This window comes from Phlebotomus papatasi, chromosome 1 (genome assembly GCF_024763615.1).
Source record: "Phlebotomus papatasi isolate M1 chromosome 1, Ppap_2.1, whole genome shotgun sequence".
In the NCBI taxonomy this organism is placed as follows: Eukaryota; Metazoa; Arthropoda; class Insecta; order Diptera; family Psychodidae; genus Phlebotomus; species Phlebotomus papatasi.
In genome coordinates this window covers 92,440,273-92,464,846 of record NC_077222.1, presented here as the reverse complement: position 1 = coordinate 92,464,846, position 24,574 = coordinate 92,440,273, and the positions used below count along the sequence as shown (strand labels likewise).

At 32.8% G+C, this 24,574-nt stretch overlaps 1 protein-coding gene across 1 annotated transcript in view; it reads left to right on the top strand.

Moving 5' to 3' along the window:
- The first annotated feature begins 2,331 nt into the window (after nt 1-2,331).
- LOC129809753 (uncharacterized) overlaps nt 2,332-24,574 on the top strand; it is a 25,488-nt gene continuing 3,245 nt past the window's right edge. Inside the window, exons 1-7 of the mRNA XM_055859807.1 lie at nt 2,332-2,819; nt 11,177-11,306; nt 16,566-16,741; nt 16,820-16,936; nt 21,323-21,639; nt 21,708-21,896; nt 21,976-22,132. Of these exons, the coding sequence (XP_055715782.1) occupies nt 2,735-2,819; nt 11,177-11,306; nt 16,566-16,741; nt 16,820-16,936; nt 21,323-21,639; nt 21,708-21,896; nt 21,976-22,132 (1,171 nt within the window). The 5' untranslated portion in view covers nt 2,332-2,734. The remainder of the gene's footprint in view (nt 2,820-11,176; nt 11,307-16,565; nt 16,742-16,819; nt 16,937-21,322; nt 21,640-21,707; nt 21,897-21,975; nt 22,133-24,574) is intronic.

Genomic DNA, 24,574 nt, shown 5'->3' with positions numbered 1-24,574 from the left:
CTAATCCTTAGGTCGGAAGCCCGTATAGAGTGAGTGGTGGAAAGTTAAAGAGTTCTCCTTCAAGTGGAGGAGTTCCTGTAGTCGACGAATTTGAACTTCCTGTGCTCCTTCTTGAACAATGATCTGAAGCCTCAGATCAATAATAGCTTTGATAAGCTGGCTTGTGGGTACCGTTTGGGTACCGTTATATCCCTTGGTAACGGTACTTATCAACTCTGTGATCTTCACGACTTCTAGCTCCTGTTTTAAGGAGAATATTTCTGTAAAAAAGACAAAAGGACTCAATGCTTTTAATGGAATTAAAAGACATTCCAAGATATTTGAGGAAAATCTGGATAACTCCAAAGAAAATTGAGAGATAGGGATATGGCTTCCACTAGGAAAATATTCCTTGAGTTCTCCTATAAAATTCTTTCTTTGACATCAACAACTTACATTATACCGTTATCTAGAAAAAAAGAAAATTTCACAAAAATAATTATACCTATTTCATAGGAACACTTATATTAATATATCTCAGAAAATTCAGAATGGACTATAAGTTTCTTCGGAAGATATGTTAAAGACACACCATGGACTCCGAACATACCGGTAGTTTCCCATTACACAATAAAAGTTTTTATTTTGTTGCTCTGTTAATGCTTTATGGATTTGGAACACGACTGTATGGAACTTACCAGATGGAGCAGTCAGGGCACAAATCTAAAAATATTTTTCCCAATACTTTTACAATACTTTTAGACTCAGATCTCGGTAATAATTACCGAGATCTGAGTCTAAAAGTATTGTAAATACTTGCATTGTCCTTTTGCTTTATTTTTTTTTCTTTTTTTTATTCTTGACCACTACAAACAATATTTAAAATTTTCATATCAGTGTAGCCTTAAATAAAGAAGAAAAAAGAATTGCACTTCTTTGCTAAGCTTATTGATAGTTTGTTGTTTTCGTTTGAAAGAGTTTTTCTCTTTGGAATTTAATATCAAGATTAAGGCGGCGGTAGACGCAAAATCAAAATCTTTTCCTTCTCAAAACTGTATGAATAGGGTAAAGTGGTACAAGTTGGACATAATGTTACAAGTTGGACAATTCGCCGCTACAAGTTGGACAGGGGTTTTTTTCTTGATAAATATAGTACTAAGCACAAGGAACCAAATTGTAAAACTAAAGCATTAAAAATATACAAATAAAAATGAAGTAATAAGTTTATCAAGAAAAAAAACCCTTGTCCAACTTGTACCATTGTCCAATTGTACCATGGTTCAACTTGTACCACTTTACCCTAAATGAATTGTCTTTTGTGTAAAGAAAAAAGTGTTAGTAAATCGAGAAGTAAGTGGCAGTTATACATCTAACAGCGTCCACCCATTACGAGAAATTTCTTTAAAAAATATTTTTTCTAAGAACATTTTTCCTATAATTGTGGGCAGAAACGTCAATTTTTTTAAAACGCAATTTTTGACGGAAATTGCTCGTAGACACTATACAAGCCAATGAATGCGTAAAGTGAGTAAGGGAAAGTGCTCTCCTTTCGAACGTTTATGCCTTCGAATAATGTGAATTTCTTTTGTTTTTCGTAAGAGATTTACACTAAATTATCATGGAATTATCAACAACTGATGATAAGCCAACTAATTTTTAATGGAAATGTGTAAGTCTCTTAGGAAAACTGAAAGAAAATTCACATTATTCGAAGGTATGAACGTTCGAAGAGAGAGCGCTTTCCCCTATAAAATGCATAAAGCATATTGACGTTGCTTCACTGCTTGATGATTTTATGGTACTAAGGAATTATTCTTTAGGTCAGAAGCATTTAATGCTTTATTAACAAACATTTTTTGAAATATTCAAGACAGTGGTGGAATCTAGGATGGAATGTGTTTCATGATATTTTAATATATCTCTAGCAAACTTTAGCAATATTTTCCGTGCCTTTGAAAAAATTCACAAATTATGTGCTAATGAAATTATTACAGTGCTGAAGGCAGTCTCCATTGCAGGAATGATGTATAGTTACTGAGAGGAGAAAATATTGAGTTTCCAAGGCTTTTTAAACCAAACATAACACAATTGAAGTATTTTCAATTATCAATTGTTTTCACAATTTGTAAAGAAGATCTATTGCAGCCATTATGGGAGATGATCTATATGAGTTTTAAATTAATCACTTTGTTAGTTGATCAATATCAAAAATATTGGGGCATTGATTTGGTGCTGAATTGGAGTTTATTTAAATATTATGATCCGCCAAGACGGACAAACCTCCTCTTTATTGACTAACACAGTGGCACTTGGCACGTGGCCAGCACATTATAATTATAAGATTGCCTGCACAACTCGCGGAAAATCTTTGCGCGCGCGGAAATTGGCGTCCAGAGAGGAAAAGTCAGAAACGATCTCGCACTGTCCCGAGATACTTTTCGACTCACGAGCCGCATTCTCCTCGTAACTTTCGTAGAAAACTTTTTTCCACACCGTTAGTGTTTTGTGTTTTTATTATCATCCAATTTGTTCTCTTCTGGCCCAAAACCCACGGCGCAAGTTTATTTCGGGCTCAATTCGATGGCACGATCCATCAATATCGCAATCCCTCGCGATCCAGGGAACAAGTGTCCAAGAAAGTGCCCTAAGAGAGTGATTAAGTGAAGTCTAGGCAAAATTGCATAAATTCTCCCTAGGACAGGTTGCAAGATTGAGTGACAGGGAGGTGTGACCATAAAGTGATTAAGTGCTGTGAATGCCAAATGATCGGAAGCAGAACCTTGAGCTTCACACTGAAGTTTACAGCTTCCTCATTGAGTTGGACAGCAATAAGGCGAAAAGTATTCATTTTCTATTAGTATAGGATTTTAAATGGTTTTTTTTTAGGAAGGGGGTGGGATAAGGAAGGCAAAATGTGTTTATAGTAATTTTATCGCAATGGAACAGAAATAACACAAGAGACCAAGTTGAAAAAATTTTTAACACACGCTCAAAAAAAAGCGGCATCAACGATAATCAGCCTTGCTTCGCGGTGTTTATGTAAGCCTCTAGATAGCATTAATAAGTCTTGAGCCAGAAAATGTATCAAATTTACAGATGGACCTGCCACATAAAGAGCCACAGATATCCAATTGTGAGAACATTTCCACACGACGATTAGCTAATGATCGTTGAAATTGATCTGTGATTTTTCCCTCACATTTTTCTTCGCACTAAAAATTATTGGAATTCCTCACAAAGTAGTAAACAATACATTTTAAAATAAGTTCTTGGTGAATAAAGTTAAGGGCGAAATTCTTTTATGCTTTAAAACTATTGCAATGTTCTGTAAATACTTTTTAGTTTTATTGCTCAAATGGCCATGGGGTCGGATTCTGTATACTCACTCGTGAGAATTGTCACATGAGAACTATTTTGGGTGGAGAAAACATTAAATTAAAACATATAGAGTAAGTGTGCCAAATTCCGGCCAGCTTGCAATTTCGGCCACCTTTTTTGTTCCTGGAATTTCCATGAATTTTTAGTTTCTATACATAGTTTATAGATTATACAATGAAAAAGAATAACAAAAAATGTAGCTTCGACAAACGAGATGACGTGAAAAAAAATTGAAAGAATTCCGGAAGGGCAAGGAACTATGAGAATGAAGGTGGCCGAAATAGGGCACCAAAGTTATGTCTATATTTTTATTCATTTTAAAATGTATTAAGAATGATTTTAGAGTAAATAAAGACGGTAAACTCTTTACAAGGTTCCAAGCAACACTCTTATAAAAAAAAGAATAAAAAAAATCAATTTGTATTTAAAATATTACATTTCAAACTTGAGACTTTGACGCTTGCATGCAAATATGCCGAAATTTGGCACACTTACCCTAACTAATATTATTCTGAAAATAGTTGAAATAAGTGTCGGTTCTAAAAATGTGCCATTTAGCATGGTACAGAGTTATAAAAATTATAATTTAGCTAGTTAATATTTTTATGAAATTTCTTCATCTGACAATTCTCATTTTTTGCCGAATCTGTTACCACAACTTGAACTCAAAAGGGAGAATGCTATACTTAACCGGCTGCAATTTTTTTGAGCAATCAGGCTGAGTATATCCTCAAAATGTAAAGAAAAACAGGTTAAAAGTAAAAAAAGGATTGAGATATTTTACTCAAAAAGAAATCAAATGGCTGAAAGGATTCTGGTGAAAGTTAAAAATGTACTCATTATTATAAGTTACAAATATTTTTGTAAGGATTTTCTATTTTACTGACAAATATTCACTATTTTATTTATTCTAAATTTTTTATCAATTAAAAATAAGTTTAATAAAGCAATGAATCTGTCTAGCGGAAAGGTTTAAAACAACCCCTTTCTGCAAAAGACATTATTTAAATAATTATTAGTATAGATATCGATTTTAATTACCTAAATATTAGTAGGAAAATTTATAGAATATAATTCTTGCTTATTGAATAATTCCCTCTAGTAGATAAAACAATATTCTGTCAGTATGAGGCAACAAAATCCAATTAAATAAATACCAATACAATCAAGATTAAATGTTTGGTCAGTATTATAATAAATTGACCCATAAATTCTCAGATAACGCTTTAAATCTTTAAGACTGCGTTTTCTATCAAAAATAACTTTTGAGTATTAATTTTATTTAAATATATGCATTTAACTTCATAAAAAGACATGTACTGAGAGTATTTTCACTTAAATTTTGAAGTAAACCACCTTCCTGGCAATTTTCTTTAATTAAAGTTAGAGACAAATAAGCTGAAATTGACTTGTCAAAATCCTTAGTTTCTTTTTTTGCAACCACTTTTGAAAAAATTGACTAAGTAAATAGTCCAAGGATTTAATAAAAAAAACTTTTAGGAGAAATTGATGTTCAAGGCCTTTATCATGTATATTTTTGAAGATTTTCTCATTTTTGTTTCACTTGTTTAATGTTCTATAAACGGGTGATTTTTTTATGAATTCCTAATGTGCTTTATCAAATATTTGAAATAAAATTACAGAAAATTTAACCAAGATTTCAAGTCAACCATCCAAACTTTTCAAAACTGTTTAGTTAATTTTTACGCTATTAAAACAAAGATAAGAAGATAAAGATCAAGTACTAGAGGGATAAATATACTATATTTCTGTTTTAATACATTTTTCCTTAGAGCACTGTGAGCTAAGTAAGTCCGAAATCAATTTATGAGTTTACTTCAAATAATTCCATATAAAAAAAAGCTTGGCAGGGCAGAGATTTGATTAGGCCGATTAGACCGAAATTTCGCTTTTGACTACATTATAAACGGTTAACATTCATTGGACAATTAAGTGAGTTGTCTCCTAAATTGTTATGAAAAACATTGTACAATATTGGCTCTATTATTAATGGGGAGCCTGAATTAAGAAGTTAAAAATTTAGAGGAAGGCCTTTAGGCTTTGCACACCCTCAAGCTTTAAACCCTTATTGTTGTCCTATATTCGACCTACGGCATTATAATTAAACAGAAAGATTTGAGTCACACATTTCCTGAAAATTAATTCATTAATGAAATGTGGGAAAAAATATGAAGTGTTGGAAATCAGAGTACGTTCACAGCCTGAAAGCCATCCCCTACTGGTTTTGCGATTTTTTTTGGAGAAAAAAGAAATAAAAATTCTTGATAGGGGAAAGCGCGCTACCTTAGAACAATTTAGGGGAGACTGGGGCACATGTAATCATTTTCGATACATGCGAATTTGAGGTGATTTTCCAAGGACACTGTGATTTTTTGGAAAATATTTCTTAGCTCATGTTTTACCCTTGGGTATAGGCAATTCGTCGAGGGTAATGCGGATGCTGGAAAACAATTGAGTTTTCCATAAAAATAAAATTTGTGTCCCTGTGCATTTTTCTCTTTTCACAAAATACCTGGGGTAGAAGTAACCACTTTCTGGGGAGGATGTAAACACCTTTTTTCCCACCCTTGAAATTAACTTTGCACCACTCTCGATTATTTTAATTACTTAAGAGATCTATAAAGACTGTATATTTTTCAAAAAATCACGACACTTTTTACAAAGAATAATTAAAATAGCAAAAAAAGTAAAAGCATGCATATCAAAGACATTTTTCAATGGATTTTCCCCATATTTTGACATCATGTGACTTTTTATTGAACACAGCGCCACCAATTTTTTTCGTAATATATGAATTATAGATATTTCGCATGAAGGTCAATTTCCCGCTCTTTTACCTACTCATTTTGTGAAATTGAAATTGCCTGATTACATCTACCCCAAATGCTGTTTTCTGACCAATTATTAATTCTTTTGAAATAATGAGAATCTCAATTTCTCTAGTAAATGCATTAATATAATCCTAAAAGATGTAGGAAAGAACTGGTATTGCTACATTTCGATTATTTTACACAATTTTTAATTTCCAGGTGGAAATCCAAATGATCAAAATAATCGAAATATCAACATTTTCAGGAAAATGATTTTTATTTTTAAAGTATATTAGGATTTTATTGACCAATTTATCTGTGGACATACATCCCCATGGTATCTATGAATGCTTATCGGTTTTATCCTCTGGAGTCTTAAAATTATTGAAAAAAATCACAGTGTTTACAACTACCCCAGATTACTACTGCCCCAGTTCCCCCTATGCTTCGCACAAATATTTTTTTTCGATGTGTAATAAATGAATTGGCCTCATTATAATATTATATTTTAATTGGTAGTCCAATGCCTTAAGTTTTCAGAAAAGAGCTATGGGTGAAATCCATATGGAATATAGAGAAAAAGGGGTGGCAAAACGTCCCAGGCTTTGCGAAACGCTCGAACTCGTGACTTAGTTGCTATAACCTAAAAAGTACTTTAGCATCATTTATACTGGTTTTCCGGTTCATAACAGATTCAAACCGATTCATAATTCAGTCAAAAAATTCCGTAAAATAGTTTAAAGAGTAATAAAAATAATTTTTGGACCAAAGTTATTCTTTATAATTATAATTATTATCGGTTTATAACCGGTTCATTACCGGTTCACAACAGATTTGAACATATTTATAAATCACTCAAAACATTGTTGAAAATACACCTCAGAAGTAATTTAATTGAATTTAGAATAAAAATTAGTTATCGATTACGAACAGGTTCATTACCAGTGTTGAGAACAGATTGTAACCAGTTCAGTTTTATCAGAAATTCTAAGACCTTTCAAAATATTTCCCAAAATACATCTCAGATTAATTCAACGGTATTTTCGTACATGGATGAATGTCTGCCTAGGTAATCTCTAAAACATATCCAAAAATGAAAGTTGCATTTTTCAGCCGATATGTATAACCCTTGCCGAAAATCGCAAGTCGATACCTTTCTTAGTTTTTGAGCTATTAAGCTCCAAAGAGCGGCCGGACGGACGGACGGGAACGATTTTCATTCATCCATATATTCGTGATCAGGAAGTGGCTAAACAGATTCTGGCAAAGTTTGGGGCCGATCGGAGGACATGAGATTTTGTTAGGATTATAGTAGATTGTTAAGCATCTCACCTAAAACGTATTACAAAATGACGCACCAATGAGTAATTGGTTCACTGTTGTGCCTCGTCATAGCACTCCTTAATTGCCAGGAAATGTTCAGCTACTAATTCTTGTGAGAAAAAGCATTTATTGCAATATTGATTTTTTAAATTGTATTTATAGTTAAAATAAGAAAAAAATTAAAAAGATCCCTAAATCGACACTTTCTTTTGATATATATATTTTTTAATTTTAATATATATTTGGAGATATAATTTTTATTTCATTTAGGTTTAAAATAGAGAATGTGTTTTCTTAAGAGAATAAACTTTAATTTATTTCAATCGATGTACTTATAAATCTGCTCGGTATTCCTTTGCTAACCTGTCTGTATCTTCGAAAACATTTTGAATCGGCTCTTGATTTTACTGCTCGAACTAAAAGAGCGAGCTGTATCCATCTACTTTTTCCAACTTATCACTGTTCTGAAGTTTAAACGATAAAACATATCAATTTTCGATTTTCGGTGAATCCCAATAAAAAGAAAACATTATTAAGGGCAATCTTTTTTCTTTATCCTTTAACTCCATCCAACTCCTCCAAAAACATATTTTTTTTTTATTCTTTCTCAAAATTTTCCTGAGCTATTTTAAGGGTTTTCGGACGTGTTTTGAAGTTTCCTAAGGTGAACATTTTGTCCATACATACATATGACCGGAAAATTCGCAACTATGAATTCTTTATTATCAGCGTTCCACTACTTTGTAGGGTTCATTTTTCAATTGTTTTGATTAAATTTAGATTTTGTGAAAAAGGCCTTGGAATTTCCAACCCGGCTGCATCGGTCTTAATCCGTAATTGATTGATAGTAACCGTAATTGATTTATTTTTTCGAGAATGCGTTTTATTTGTGCGAAAGCATATTACTGATATCAAGTATATTCTATTCTATATTGCTACCTCCTTATGCAATTTTCTATTTCAGTTTTTTTTATTTTGAATCATTTTAATAGGTAGTACAGCAGAATACATCCAAAAATTATTCAAAAAGATTATTCGCACGAAGAGCTCTATCTTGTGAATTCGTGAATTCTGCAAAGCTGAGGAAATATTTAATTGATTTTTTCTAACTTGTAGTGCAGGCTAAAAACTTTTAATGTGAAAATCGTAATTAGGGTGGCGGCATTACTCGTGGCCTCTGTTTTTACTTTGGGCCTCCTTGTAAAAAGCTTTACAATGTTACACAGTGATTTAGAAAACCCCAAAATTAAAAATATTTACTGTGTTATAATAACACATTATTTTCGGTTTTCGGAATAATTTTCTGACAAAAATTGCGACGAAGCCATGAGTAAAGACTGGCCACAAGAAATGCCGCCACCTTACTTGCTTATGTGTTCCCAATCTTTAGTAAAAATATTTAATTATCTTCACAGTAATTAATTAAATTGACTGAAATTTATCGTAAATCCCAGGCTAACATTATCGTTTAACCTAGAGAACGACTTTTGTGCAAATAAACTGCTAAAAGCTATATTGTTCACAAAACTTTATATTTGCAAAATTATACCACAATGTGATACTTTGCAATATGAAGTGGAATTTTATGAAGAAGAACTTTCAGTAGTTTGTATAGCATTTGTTTATAGTGAAAATGATTGAAGATATTGATATAAATCTCTACAGTCACTAAAATTGCCGAGTTAATAATCGGCTTGATTGAAAGGATATAATACCTCTATTTTCAACAATTTGTCTTACAATGTAACGATTGTTAATGAATCGTTATCAAATCGAATATCACTTGAAGTCAATTTCTCCGAATGCAGAAATAGGTACACTTTTTAACAAAAAGAAGTGAAAATTCTCTTCATAAATTTGCGATGGAAAGCAGCTGTTGAATGCATATTTCTGTTGGATTTTTTGTCCCATCGCTTTTGCCACATTTCTTACGCAACAAATTCGCAGAATTTCACTGAATTTTGATAAAGTGCTCCTATAGAATGACATTTGATCAACGAATTCCTCATTTTACCAATCTGGTCATTTGACTCAGTGAATTTCGCAGAAGATCTCTCTATATATTCCATCAAAAACTTAATGATCAGCCATTAAAGCTCGGAATTGCGAGTCATTGAAGCTTCAAAAGTTGATAGCATTCCCCTTCTCGTTATTGGCTATTTCACTGGTTGATGATAAATTTGAGCGCAAAATAGAATAAATCCAAACAATTTTCCAACATTACAAAATTTTTATTGATTGAGTTATAAAATTTTTGCCTCACAGCGTATGGTTTTTCGCCAGAAAACCAATTGAGACATTTGAGAGATTGGGAGGGAAAATATAAAGTTAAATTGATGAGAATTTGCCAGATTCAAAAAGTAATTTATGTGCGATATAATTTAAAGTAAAGTACAATTAGTGGGAAATTATTTGTTCATTACATTCGCACTTCTTTACAAATTATTGCCATATGCCGAGGGCATTTGCATGGCATTGAGAGCAATTGGGAAAACATCCTGAAAATCAATCAAGAAATTTTGTGGGATTTATTCTGAGAATAAATTCTGCTTTTGGCAATTTATGAATTGTTGATAGAAAAACATTTGCAATTATAGTTTTATAATCATTTTATGATGAAGCTAAAATTAGCGAAAAATTGAAGAATTTTATGTAATAGCGTGGGGTGGCATTACTGAGATCTTCGATTCGTTTCCTTCGATACCGAGATGTATGGCGGGAAGACTGAATGTAAACTACAAGGGATTTTTTTTCTATGTTTTACCGCGAATTCCACAAGATCTCGCAGCAATAAAATTTGGTCTCATGTGTCAAAGGCTTTTGTGCGGAAAAATCCCTCACATCGAAAAGTGTCACAGGGAGAAAATGTGGAAACCGCAGTGATTTCGTAGTGGGAAAATACCACACGATGGATCTCTTATTACCATCCAGGGTATAGTTGTGTGGTAAAAAGTTGGCGTCTCTATCGGTGATGGGAAAAAGGTTGGCTGCAATATGAAAGTTGCCTCAAAAAGTTGTAAGCTCTTTTCCGCGATGGCTCGGGGATTTTGGGTTGTATGAGTATGGTATCAGCCACATAGTATGGACTTTAACTACATTCCAGCATGGAGGACATTCACAAGTATTGTACATGTCAGCGCCATATGTTGAATGGCGAAAAGGATGGGCACAGCATAAGAGCATAAAAGCGGAGTTTTGTGCTTTCAAGAGCGGTGACGATGGAGGTGGAAAACAATAATATAGCACAAGAGGCAGGAAAAAAAACTGCTGAAAACCTCCGACATATCCGGACAATGGTTGAGTACCAAACAAGTGAGGCGGAGTGTGGAGCACCTATTAAAAATGTAGTACCAGGATTTTCGACATGTGGCACCGAGGTGAAAACCTCTTGACGAAAAAAAAAGAGAGAGGGAATTTTCCGGGGAATTATACTGGTTTGGGATGGGGGTTAGGCAAAGCTTTCCCACATGTGATATTTGTAACCCTAATAGGGGTATGTTTTGAAAGAAACTTTCACTCAGAGATCCTTCTTTTGCCACAGATAGTTCCTTTTTTTTTTGGTAGAGCCTTCCACGATGAGTGTTTACGAGCTATTGATAGCTAAGTCTTGAGTTTTGTGCTTCTTTCTTACTAACAGTGAGATGGTGAAATCTTTTCAATTTCAGCCAATCAGACATCTACCATGGAAGATGACACCCTCAAGTCGTTGAGATATTGCTTTCAGCGAATTCTTGTGCCATGTGTCGTTATCATTGGAGTTCTTGGCAATTTTGTCACCGTTATTGTTCTCACGAGGTATGTTCAGTATATGTCACATTTCATTATTGCCCAGCAATTGTAGTGGAACGTGGGGCAATTTCATCGTCAGACGCTTAATAACTATTTTTACTACGAAAATACTCTGAATAAAAATCAGTCTAATACGATGGGAGAGGTGGGATATATTTTAGCAGGATAGTCACGGGTTACACGACCTTCAGACTAATGAATTATAATCTTGTAATTTAACACTTAAGAGTTTTCAAAATTAATGACTCTTTGTCAATAATCTTTTGAGTCGAAAACTCCTATAGGGGGAAGTGGGGTACCTTTTAATTGGGACGGCTTTTGAAATTAGGCTGTTTTCTCGTATTTTTAAAAGAAAGCGGGCCTTATTACACTGAGAAAAAAAAGAGGGTGCGATTAACATTTTTTCCTCAGAAATTTAACACTTTTTAGGTGTAAAAATATATCAACATTTTTTTAATGTTAATTTTACACCTTTTTAAGGTTAACCCTCTAACGGGTAAGGCCGCCTCCAGGCGGTCTTCACAAAAATCACATTTACAGCGACAATAAAGGTTTTATTTATTTAAAAGTGCTATAGTGTCCTCGGTAATAGTCTTATAAACATCTCTTGAAAGTTTGAACTCATTTTGACTTTTCGTTTTGTTGCTATTCCCAGTTTTGTGTGACAGGTCAGAGAAAAAGCAACAAAAAATATTAGTGCAAAAAAACTCATTTCCAATTTCCATAAAAATACCGATTTAAAGTTATCTGACTAAAATAAATTTATTTTTTTCTTAAAGATATGTCATTCTACTTTGTATATTTTATTTAAAAAATTGAAAAAACTAAAAATGTGAATTTTAGAAGCAAAAAGAGTTTCACAGAATATTTTTATATTTTCTCACCTAGCGCCTAAACTAAAAGAGATAATGAAGAATGGATGGTTTTTTCGACTTTATTGGATTATAATTATCCTAGAAAACATTGTTTTAAAACTTTTTTTCGCATATTAAAGAAAACACCGTTAGAGGGTTAAAATTAACATGAGAAAGGTAACTTTAACCTCTAATACACCTAAAAAGTGTAATATTTACACCAATTTCGGATCAATACTGCAGGGTAAAATTAACAATTCCGGAATGTTATTTTAACTTTTTCGGATTTCTCTCAGTGATTATATAATTTAGGTCTATCAAAATAATTACAAAGCTCAATTATATCATGATATGACTCAATTCCATTTCAAAATTGAATCCATTTAAAAAAGCCCAATTTCAAAGTTGCCCCACTTCAAAGGTGCCTCTTTTTCCTTAAGTTAAAATTTTGTGGAAAACCTAAACTCAGAAATAGATTTTTGCTCAAATACGAAACAGCCTTATTCGATATATTAGGGAGAAACTGGAAAAACAATTTTTTGAAAATGAGGATTAGCCACATTCTTTTAGGTTTAATAATTTCATAGCAAACAAAAAGCTAATTCTTGGACAAGTTTTGCTTGGGAAACCGAATAAGTTTAATTAATACTAATACTAATAAAATTCAGAGGTCGGGCTTGCTAATTAGAAAGGACTTTAAAAAAATGAGAATAAGTCTTAAATCTAAAACGGTCTTCAGGCTAAAGACTTAGTCCAGTTCTCCAAGTATTTAGAATTTCTAAAACAGAAATAATTCTATTGATTTTAAAGTTTCTGTTGGATCTTCTGCCTTGAATTTCAATTTTGAATTTTTTTTTTTGAAAAATCTTGCTTTTTGTGAAATTAAAACAGTTACGTAACATGGATAAATATTAGGTTTGAAGCCCGTATAATGTCCATGTATAAAAATTAACAGCTGAAGCATAAAAAACGATAATTCCTAGATTTTTGACTCTTCGGACCCCTGCAGAATATGAATTAAAACTTTAGCCAGAAAAACACATTGGGGTAGTTTTATACATTCCCAAACAAAACACTTACACTGGCCATAGCAAGTTCACAATTTATTACTTTTTATAGGTTTTCGCTATCATTGGTAACTCTTTTGGGTCCCGGTCAAAATCCCGAAATCCTAAATCCGAATTTCCAAAACCATAAAAAAGTTAAAATCCCTAAAAAGCCAACATCTCGAATGGATTAAAATCCCGAGAAGCCAAATACTGAACCAAGAGCTACCAAATACTGAAAACCAAAATCTGGGAAATACTAAAATCCCGAAAGAATCAAAATCCAGAAATGCTAAATCCCAAAAGGGTACAAATCTCAAAAGCTAAGATCCTATAAAAGGGCAAAAATTCTGAAAATCTATTTAAAAATTCCAAAAGTCGTATGATATTTTGGTGTCATTTGCATGGATAAGAAAAAAATTACTGTATAATAAGTATATTTTTAAAATATTTCGTCGGTTGCATCTATCCCTGTCGTATCTGCATTTCTTTTGTATCTCCATCTGGAGCAAGCTACAATACAGACGTCCCCTCTTTCGTAAAATGCTGACACAAAAGAAATGCAGATACGACAGAGGTAGACGCAACCGACGCGATGCGACGATTTATTAAATTGAATAGGGTAAAGTGTATAATTTGGAATTAGTGATATAAGTTGGACAATTCGCCGGTACAAGTTGGACATGGCTTTTTTCTTGATAAATACAGTACAAAATTTGTTTCTAAGCACAAGAAACCAAATTATAAAACTAAAGCATTAAAAATATACAAATAAAAATGAAGTAGTAAATTTATCAAGACGAAAAGCCCTGTCCAAATTATACCATTGTCCAACTTGTACCACTGTCCAACTTGTACCACTTTACCCTATGTGAGGGAACTAATTTTAATAACCAGTCATAAATAATAATAGCACATGAAATACTGCTAATTTTGCTATTCTCCAAATTTGTATTATTACTTACAGCTATGGTCATAATTTACACTTAAATTGATCTAATAATATGAATAAATCACTAGAGTAAGGTCAGTTAGAAAGTACGTGATAAAAACCAAAATTATCACAAAAAATTGTCAGATTATCTATATGGAATCTGAATATAGTCGAAAATATGACTGACTGAGTTTTTCACAGTTATTGTTATGCTATGATCCGGTCAATAATTTTAGATTGATCTCATATTTACAGGGTGAATGAACGTCCGTGAATCCGAAAATAACCGGTCGTTAAAATAAGATAGGTTCGCGAATTTTTGAAAAATAAATTGAACAGGTTAACGCACGCGTAGCTAACATATAGGCGAAAGTACTCTCCCTTCGAACGTTCAGACTTAAATATTTCACTTAACTTAAATATTAAATTAACTTAAATTAACTTAAATATTAGAGGTTCAGACTTAAATATTAGTTAGCTCACCATAAATTATTTACAATTACATGATAATTATGTGTAAGTCCTTTAGGAAAAACATAAGAAAATTCACATTATTTGAAGTCATGAACATTCGAAGGGGGAGTACTTTCCCCTACTCATACGCGTTTATTATCGTATCTATCACAATTTCATATAAATCTAAACCTATTGGAAATTTAGTTAAAGATGATTCTTAACGTATTTTGCTGTTTTGAGAGGTTTTTAAGTGAATGTACTAAAAACATAGATAACTTTAAAACTTATTATCAAACGTATTAGTCCAGTTTTCGAAAAGGAATATAAAGAAGCCAAAATTATTAAAAATGTAGTAATTGTGATATACATACAATATTAAGCTTAAAAATTTACTATATAAATACCATAGATAATGATCGAATAAATAATATTGTATATGCGGGTGACTTTGTCTTGCAAAGACGGCGTCCTTCCGCACTGATGGTCTTCATCGATTGGACAAGGTAGATCGGATCAATGAAGACTATCATTAAGTACTAGAATTAAAAAGGCTTACAAACAGCAGAGGGAAATGTCATCATCGTGGCAAAAATTGTCCGCATTTCCGGTATTAATGGTATTTTTCTCTTTTTTTTAGTTCTAAATTTATTTTCTTAATTTTTTTTCATATAAATGGAAGAAGACCTATCCGTATATGTTGCGTATTATTAAAATAAATAATTGGATTAAATTAGCTATCCATAGAGTCACTAATATGTATGATAAAAACTAATATGTATAATATTTATTATTAGAAGCTACTTAGATTTTTGTTAGGGCTAGTTTAACACTAAACCTACCAAGACATGGTCAAAATGGCCGGTTTGAAAGCTTTTGAAAATTAACATATATTCATACAGTACAATTTCACTATCAAACTTTATGAATTTCTTATGTAATTTACTTTTCAGTGTTTAAATTTGATTTTTTTTTCCTTTTTACAAGTAAAATTTGTAAAAGTATCCTATCCCACCGCGGTCTGTTATATGACCGATATGACCGATATATTGATATATTTATATTAATAAATATACGGGAAGAATCTAATATCGGATTCGTTTATAAATAATTGCTGTTTTTTAATAAATAATTTATTTGTTTAAGTAAATGAAAGAATTTAACATCGGTCCTTGACGTGTAAAAGAGTTCTTTTACAAAGCTGCCCCAGGGGCCTCTCGACATTTCATTTTCCATACGTTTTTGCATAAAGACACTGAAGATTATTGGCAAGTTTTTTCCTAAGGAGAATTGACTTATCAGTCCGATATATTTCGAAATAGTGTATCTAAAGCTATCTAAAAATACATATTGCATAATGTTCTCCGAAATATTACAAGAACTATACGAGCAAATTTATTTAAGTCGTGGTGCAATGGCTGCAAAATTTTTACAAGGAAAAATGAAAAATGGCTTCACTTTTTATTAGGCTTGATGGGCCCCTGGCTGCCCCAACCTTCCATGAACATATGGAGCTAATTTCAATAGAATTTCGATAGATTTATAAGGAAATATAAAGTTTCTGTTGGTTTTCGGATTTACAAATATGTTGAGATTTTGGATAGAATGGCTTTTCTATTAAAGATAAGGACATAAAATTTACCAAGAAAAACTTAAATATTCTTTTGATTAAGAAGTCACTGATTTGCACCTGAGTTTTATAAGAAATTCAATTCAAAAGTTTATCATGAAATACACGTCAAGAACGGATTCTAAGAGTAAACTGCGTTGTGTGAAAAGTTCAAAGCTCAATAAATGGTAATATACAACAGAGTGAATCTCTTAAAATTCTATCATAGTAATTTTAGTTTTCAGAAACTTTTAGAGATTTTCACTCCATAAACCTGCCACATAATCTAAAGAATATTTGGCTTTGATCAAACTGATGGTTCTTGATATAATTGAAGAAAAGAAACTAAAAATAAATTATGATGTACAGGAGACGAATGAGATGCTCTACAAATGTTTACCTAACTGCACTGGCTGTAGCCGATATGGTTTTCCTCCTCTTCAACTTCATCCTGTCGCTGCAGCACTATCCCAATATTAATCGCGCCAAGTATGAGTTGTACTGGCGAACATATGGATTGTCGCATTGGTTCTGCGATGCTTCATGTGAGTGTGGAATATTATAGTGGAAAAGTTTCTGGCATTGTCCAATAAAAAAAGCTCTCTCTTTCTTTTTTTCTCCAGCGTACTCATCCATTTACTTGACGGTCAGCTTTACCATTGAGCGCTATATAGCTGTTTGTCATCCGATTCGGGGTCAGATTCTCTGCACGGAGTCCCGAGCCAAACGGGTCATCGCCGGTAATTCGCTTTGTTTGATAGTAAGCACTAAGAGCCTTATTTGTTAGCCCCAGTGATGCCTAATAGCCACTACAATAGCAGAAATTCCATAATTTAGTATCACTTGTCATGACCTCCAGGTTAAATCATAATCTCAAGCTAGGCCTCAGTGCACAATCATTCATCACTAATTATTGTTTGTACCAGGATTTCAATTGCTTCTATCTCTGAGAAAATTAATTTAACTACCTCTCGCAATCATTAAATCCTAATGGTATATCCGAATCTAAACACTTCAATCTCCCATGATGCTTTGGCACTTTATTTCAAATAGATAGCCCTCGTGAACTCCGCCTCATTGTTTGCTTACGCTGCTTAACTATGCTCCTCTATAAATAGTTCATTCAGAATTATGATATTGCGAGTATGTTTACCCCACTTTAATCTCACTGACTCGATATCGAGATTGCTCAGAAATACCCTTCACAATTATGGGAAAGTAAATTTGTAGGCCACTATCACTCACTGCACTATATTCAAATCCAATGGACGCCCTATTCCCGTGAGGTTTATTGGTTCGATTTTACGATGGCACTAATTGGCAGGATTTGCATCTATCGCGAGGGATTTTACTGCCTCTATTGCATCGGATATATTGATCGAAGAACAGCCCTTTTGTTGACTTGGCTCGATTATCTTCAACTATTGGAGTATATCACTTACACTTACGTAACGGTCAAGCCTTGAAACTATCATAGTCGATTATTGCCAAGAAATCAACAATGATTTAGAGCTTTATTACACACATTGTGAGGATAACAAAACTAATATAGTCTTTAATATTGTATCAATGTAATTAACAACGCATCAAGTCAATTCAAAATTTCTAAGCTTTTTATCTTTTTAACTCTGGCATCTTATGTGCTTCACATTAATTGCCGCTCAAAATAGGATTTAAAGTAGGGGGAGGTAGGGCCACTTTGAGCTGTGAACAACTGTAAGGCCTAGCTCAATTTATAAAAATGTTTAAAATCTTTTATCAATGTATCCTCACAGCTTAAAGTAGACCCACCTTCCCCTATGATTTATGTTTTGAATCGCTAAATAATTACAATTTTATCACTATATTGGATAAAAGATAGACTTGATCCGTAAAAAAAAACTGTTTAAATTGACCGAAAGCATTAATATTTTGTCATATTAAAAAATTATTAAGAATAGTATTTGCTCATTAATGATAGGGTATGTGGGGCACCTTTGAATTGAGGCAGCTTTAAAGTTGAGCTTTTTCTCCCATTTTTAAACAGAACTGGCCCTTATCATAATGTAATTTAGCTCCACAAACCAATTACAGAGATGATTGCATTATATGATGAGGCTCAAGCTCATTTAAAGCTAGAAGGAAAAAGCCCAATTTCAAAGCTGAATCAACTCAAAATTGCCCCACTTCCCTCTAATTTAAAACATTTTTTGCGAGCGAAATCTACTATTTTATCATTAAATAGCTCAAATTCTAAATTTTTAGTAATTAAAATTCACAAATTTAGACTTTAGACCTACCATTACAACAATTAGTAACATGAATCATATAAAGATTTTAATGTGTAAGTAAGATAACATAATAAGCTCGGGACCTACATTCAATATTCTTCAAAATTTAATTACCTTTAACGTTTAACCATAAAGTATAACTGGACAAATTGGGATAATTAAATAGATAGCTACTCTGAAAAAAATGTCTTGTTAAACGAACAAATGGATTTTGCTGAAATTTTGTCAAAAGGATGTTATTTACCAAATTGGAAAAACTTTTCCATATTATGTATAGAAAAACATCATTTTTACAAACTTGTCTTGTTAATTTGGCAAAACATTTTTTTTTTCAGAGTAGATAAATAGATATTTACTCATCAACAATGCCCATAAAGCATAGCACTGGGTCTCTTAATCAATTTTGTATCATCAGTTTATTGATTATTTCGAATCTTACTGGCCAAACTGACAGTGATACTGATAACTGGTTAAAAATGCTTATTCTTCCACTGCAATTTCCTAGAGAAAGATTAGCCAGTGAACCATATGAGTGACAGCTTACTTCTCCAACGCGGTTTCCATGATCAGGATCGGTGAATGATCTGATGATCAATTACCGTGATTAGTTAATCGATATTAAATTGAATAGTGAATCTGACATCTGTTTATCCTCTGACAATTGGAATAGACTCTCAATTTCAGTTTTAAATTCCTTAATCTTACCATTCACAAGTGGAAAGTAAAGTAATTGAACAATCGATTTCAAAATACTCTTGTACTTCTAGTTTTGTTCTCGCGGTGTATTAAGTATTTTTTGTTCGAATTTCCAAGTATCTCGTGTCTCAAAACATCTGTTTTTGATTTGTTATGGGGAAAATCAAAAAGTAGCAAGACTAAATATTACTTTTAACAGTCTCTCACTTAATGTGTTTCACCCCCCCCCCCTCTCAAACAATATTTTTTGATTTATTTCGAAAAAAAAGCTCCTAGATTTTTTTTTCATTTTCGAATACATTTCAGAGATATTTAAAGTGAATATTTAGTTCTTGAGACACCTATGACTGAAAAACATTTAGATATTGAATTTTTAAAGGTTAAAATTAAACCATATTAAATGGCCTATTTCTAAACAGAATTGCCTTAATTGAAACGCTCAGAGCAAAAAAAACTCTAAGTTGAATACATTTACTGATTAAAAGAGCGTTTTTTTGCTCTGAGCTGCTCAATTAAGGATTTTTTATAAAAGACTTTGAAACTTTCAACCTGACAACATCGGTATCAATGGGAAATGAAACGGTAAAGTACCCGTTAATATACTTTTCTCGAATTTACTTTTATAATTGTCCTTATGCTTGTTACTCATGCTAAAACATTCTAAAATGTTCTCTTCTTAAGAAATTTTCTATTCCGGAATGTTTTTTTTTTTAATTTATGGATCAATTGAATTGGTAGTATACCAGTTTATATCCAAAAATCATGCGAAAAAATAACTCACGAAGAGCTCTATTTCGTGCGTTCGAAAATTTCTCAAAGTTGGGGATACTTCGCCATATTTTTTGTAATACAAGCTTTGAATTTTAGTCATCAACGTATGTAATAATTCTATATAATTCCAACTTGTCTAACGATTTCATAATAACAGTAGAACAGATTCCAATGGTTGATTAAAAAAATAAATAAATATTTCTGATATTATAGTCTAAATGTTATATACGTACATATTTATGCTGGGAAGCTTTAATTAAATTACTTTTTTATTAGACTGAAAAAATCAACTTAGTGAATGATACAGTATTTTTTAAGTGTACTTGCCTCATGTAATCCCTTAATGGATTATGGGCCAAAAACGAATTTTACGAGAAAATGTTACTTTTAGACTTTCGATTTAGGAAATAAGATTAAAGTATCAGTCTTTTTAAGTTTTTGCATATAAGAATCCACAACTAAACTAACTAACTAACTAACTAACTACTAACAGATCAAAAACTAAAAATAAAGAGTAGAAATTCATTCAGCAAGAGTACTTAATTTTAAATATCACAGTATATAATAGCGTTTTATTAAATCTAAACAAATTATCTGCATGTAAACGTAACTAGATATTTTTTTAAGTAAAAAAATAGCAATAGCGGATACTGAGACAGAATTAACCATGTATAGTTGGATAGTGGTATCTCATAATTTGCCTGCGAAGGAATATTGAGGAAACCACTGTTTATTTTAAATATATACTTCCCTTCCTATTCATTGAAATACTTATCAGCCTCATACAAACATTTTTTGTACAAATTATACTCAATGAAAATTTTCATTTGATAGCTAATTCTACCCCGGTCTCCTCTATTGTTTATATTTATAATAATAATTTATTGAATGAAGGTTTTTAAAGTATTCCTATTCAATCCCTCTTAACTTTATTCATGAGTTTCGAACGTTTTCTGATCTGAATTGTGCTGAAATTTGCAAGGTATTTTAGTGAAACAAGACCTATCAAGTGCATCTATCTAACCTTTAAACATGGCAGAAGTCTATATACAGGCTTTAATACACCTTTCAGGATGTATTTCATTATTTGTTAGTTTCTGTATACACAAACTAGACGTATTGAAGGATCTCTGACCTCTATTACAGAATTGTTTTAGTTATGAAAGCATTAGATTGTTATGGATAATCTCGTACATTGAGTTATGCTGCCTGAATTCTAACAAGATTTACAAAACATTGTTGTTCAATGAATCTTTTGATAAGGTTGTCTGAGCATATCAGAAAATAATGGATGAACTAGTGAAATTTATTGAACTTTAAAGCTCTTAAAGCTTCGCTATCAATTACATTCTTGTCAATTGTTCCTTGTTTTTGGCGCAAAACGTAAAGTGGTGGTTGTACTATGCTTCCTGCTCACCGGAACGACATCCTTTGAGTACCAGCTGGCCACAACTGAGCGTCACGTCACTAGAATTTCAAGGGAGTTGTGCGTCCCCCTTGAGGCCAATGCCACGTCAGATTCCACGCCACAGAATGAAGAGGTGGATGCCACCACAATAGGAATGCTATCGATACTAGACGTATATGAGGATACTGTGCAGGCCTCAGAGATCGATAATCAAGATTATGAGTTAAATGCCATGAATAAGACCGAGGAAATTGCTGTGACTAACAGTACTGCATCAAAAGACGATATGTGTGTTGTGGTGAGTTGAAAGGAAATAAGCCTTCTGGCCATATAAGTGCATTTTATGACCATCTCTTTGGAAATCAGGAAATCTATTTCAAAGCCATTCCATCGGAACTAGGAAAGAATAGCACGTACAGGACCATTTTCTACATCATGACATCGGTGCTCTTTACTTTCTTGCCCCTCATTCTTCTGGCCACATTCAATTGTTTCCTCATTGCTGCTGTTCATCGTTCGCACAAGAACCGCCATCAAATGACAAACACCCGCCAGGTGAGCTTATTGACCTGTCGTGACATTTTTGAGGCTTTTCTTTAGTCTACTTTTTTTTCCACCTGCTTTGCGCCCCCAGGGAGACACTTCCACGAGTCAAGAAAACAAGGTGACGGTGACACTTATTGCTGTGGTACTACTTTTCCTCGTCTGCCAGACACCAACAGCGGTTTTCCTCATCTACACGTCTTGGGCACCTGAGAGTAACGATCAACGCTCTTTAAATTTAAACCTGGGTAAGACAAGCAATGACTTTTTAAAGACTTTTAAAGTGCTGTGTGAAAATTATGGATATTACACATGCACGTGATGGTAGTTCTATTCTAAATTAAAGAAATAAATTAACAGCATGTACTTATGTTTATTAAGTTAATTAAGCTTTAGGGCTAAACTTTAATTATTGCATCCCCCATTCTAAAATGCCAACAAAACAAAATTTTAAATAGGATTCAAATGTAGATCAATCAACTTAAAAAAATAATTTGGTCCCTTTTAAATCGATATCCAAGGGGGAGATATTAGGGTCGGAAGTGGTGTACAGCTGAAAATGAAGTGCTTGGAAGTCTTTCGAAGTGGGAGCGCTCGAATATAAAGTCTTTTCCGTCTGATTCCATTTTTTTCAGACTATGTTACTTTTAGTTGATATTTTTAATTCAAGAGACAGTATAGGGGATGGTTTTGCACCTGCGTAATGTTACAGCTTCGTAAAAGTTGTTTTTTTTTTCAATTTACTAAATGAATTTCATCCATGGACATACAATCTAAGAGCTAGTCCTACATCTCACATTTCCTGACAAACTTGGAAGCCTAGGCCTTTTATCCTGAGTCCAAAGGCAAAAATAAAAAATGGGCCTAAAATCGAAATTCTGATGTGCAATATTTTATGCATTTTTGCACACTGCAAGTGTCTCTTCGAAAAAGCAACTATCCCAAGTTATAGAGGGTTTATTAGGGTTAATATTTACCGTGAAAATCTTTTGCTTGAAGGGGATCGTTTTTGTGGGTGGAGGAAAATTCATAAAAATTACCACTTTTGCAGCTCAGGAAAATTGAATTTTGCAGATTCGTAAAAACATCTGTCAAAATTATTGACCATCGAATTTGAGAATTCCTCACTGTTTTGCGTCACACTGTGCATGCTACTCGGGATATTTGACTCATCAGAGTTTCCACTGAATAAATTCGCAAGAAAATTGGGATATTTAACACTTTTCATTAAAATCTCGAAGAAAAACACGCACTTCCCTATCAAAATGACACTTCATCAGGTGTTTTTATTTCACTTCTGTCAAATTAAAGATCAAGCGTGAATCTGCTTATGGTAGGTGTGATTCTTCCATTGCCCATGCGGTGAGTTTTGAGAATTTTTCACCCAATTTACTTTGTTTTCAAGCGGAATTTTTCACATTTTACTTTAAATTAATCATTGGTAATTCTAAGAATCACTGATGTTCAAAAAATGTTCTGTAAGACAGATTCGAGACGTTAGAGAAAAACCAAGGATTACAATAGGTGTGATTAATACTTTCTGATTTGTGCAGTGATGAAACTAGACTGCTTATGGTAGATGTGATTCTTTAATTGCCACTTCGATGTATTTTGGGTATCTCTCATTCAATTTTCCTTGTTTTAAAGTGAAACTTTCCACATTTCACTTTAAATTGGAGGCTGGTCATTTTTGAAATCAGTTACGTCCGAAATATGTTCTGTAAGACCAATTGGAGGTGTTAGAGAAAATCTGAGGATTACATTAGGTGTGATTATGAGAGAATCATACCTAACCAAGCTCTTAACTGACTATCAGAATGCAGGGAAAAATGGTTTTCCGGAGTGTCAAAAAACATGTATTAGAAAAATAGCTTAAAATTGATTTTTAATGTGTGATACCTCCTACAAATTGTGAAAACTACTAGATGAAAGTTCCATCTTAAGTAGTGATGCCCAAATTTTTATGTCCGGTGTAATGTTTTCGGGGAAAATGAGGCCTACAGAGGTGGGAAAAAGTGGTACGAAGCTGAGTTAACCAGGGCACCCTCGTAAAAATTGCCGCTACATTTTCATTTTCCTGTAGTGGAAAATCCAAGGACTTCCAGGAATTTTGTGAGGCAGAATTATGAACCCAATAAGTAAGAGATTGTTTTGAGATAGTGATATAATTGATTCAGTGTGTGTGACATTTAATAAAAAATGTTAAATCTGGGACCTCTTTTTTAATACGAACCTTCAAAACCTTCCCCAAATTTGAAAAAGTTTGTGGAAATTTTCAAATTTCGGTTATGGCAATGAAATGAAGTACACGCGCTCGCCTTCATGATCTTCTATAAAAAAAAATTTTGGGGGCTTATTTAGATCGTGTCCTTTCTCTAGAGATGATTAAAAAATTGTTTTGAAAATTTCGAAATAGGGATTTATCCTTCGAAATATCAATTCCATTTTAAACGGTCTCTAATATACATGGCAATATTGTGAGTATCATAATAGAAGATTTGTGGATAACAATTGGAGAAATTGCTAAAAAAGAAAAGCTTGGATGTGTTTAAAAGCTCGATACATAGGTGCCACATTCATTCACTGAAAGGAATAACGAGGACTTTATTAATGTGGCAATTGGAAAAGTAAAAAGAAAGAAATACGTTCATCCATCTATTCCTTACCAAATTGTATTTATTGCTATAAAT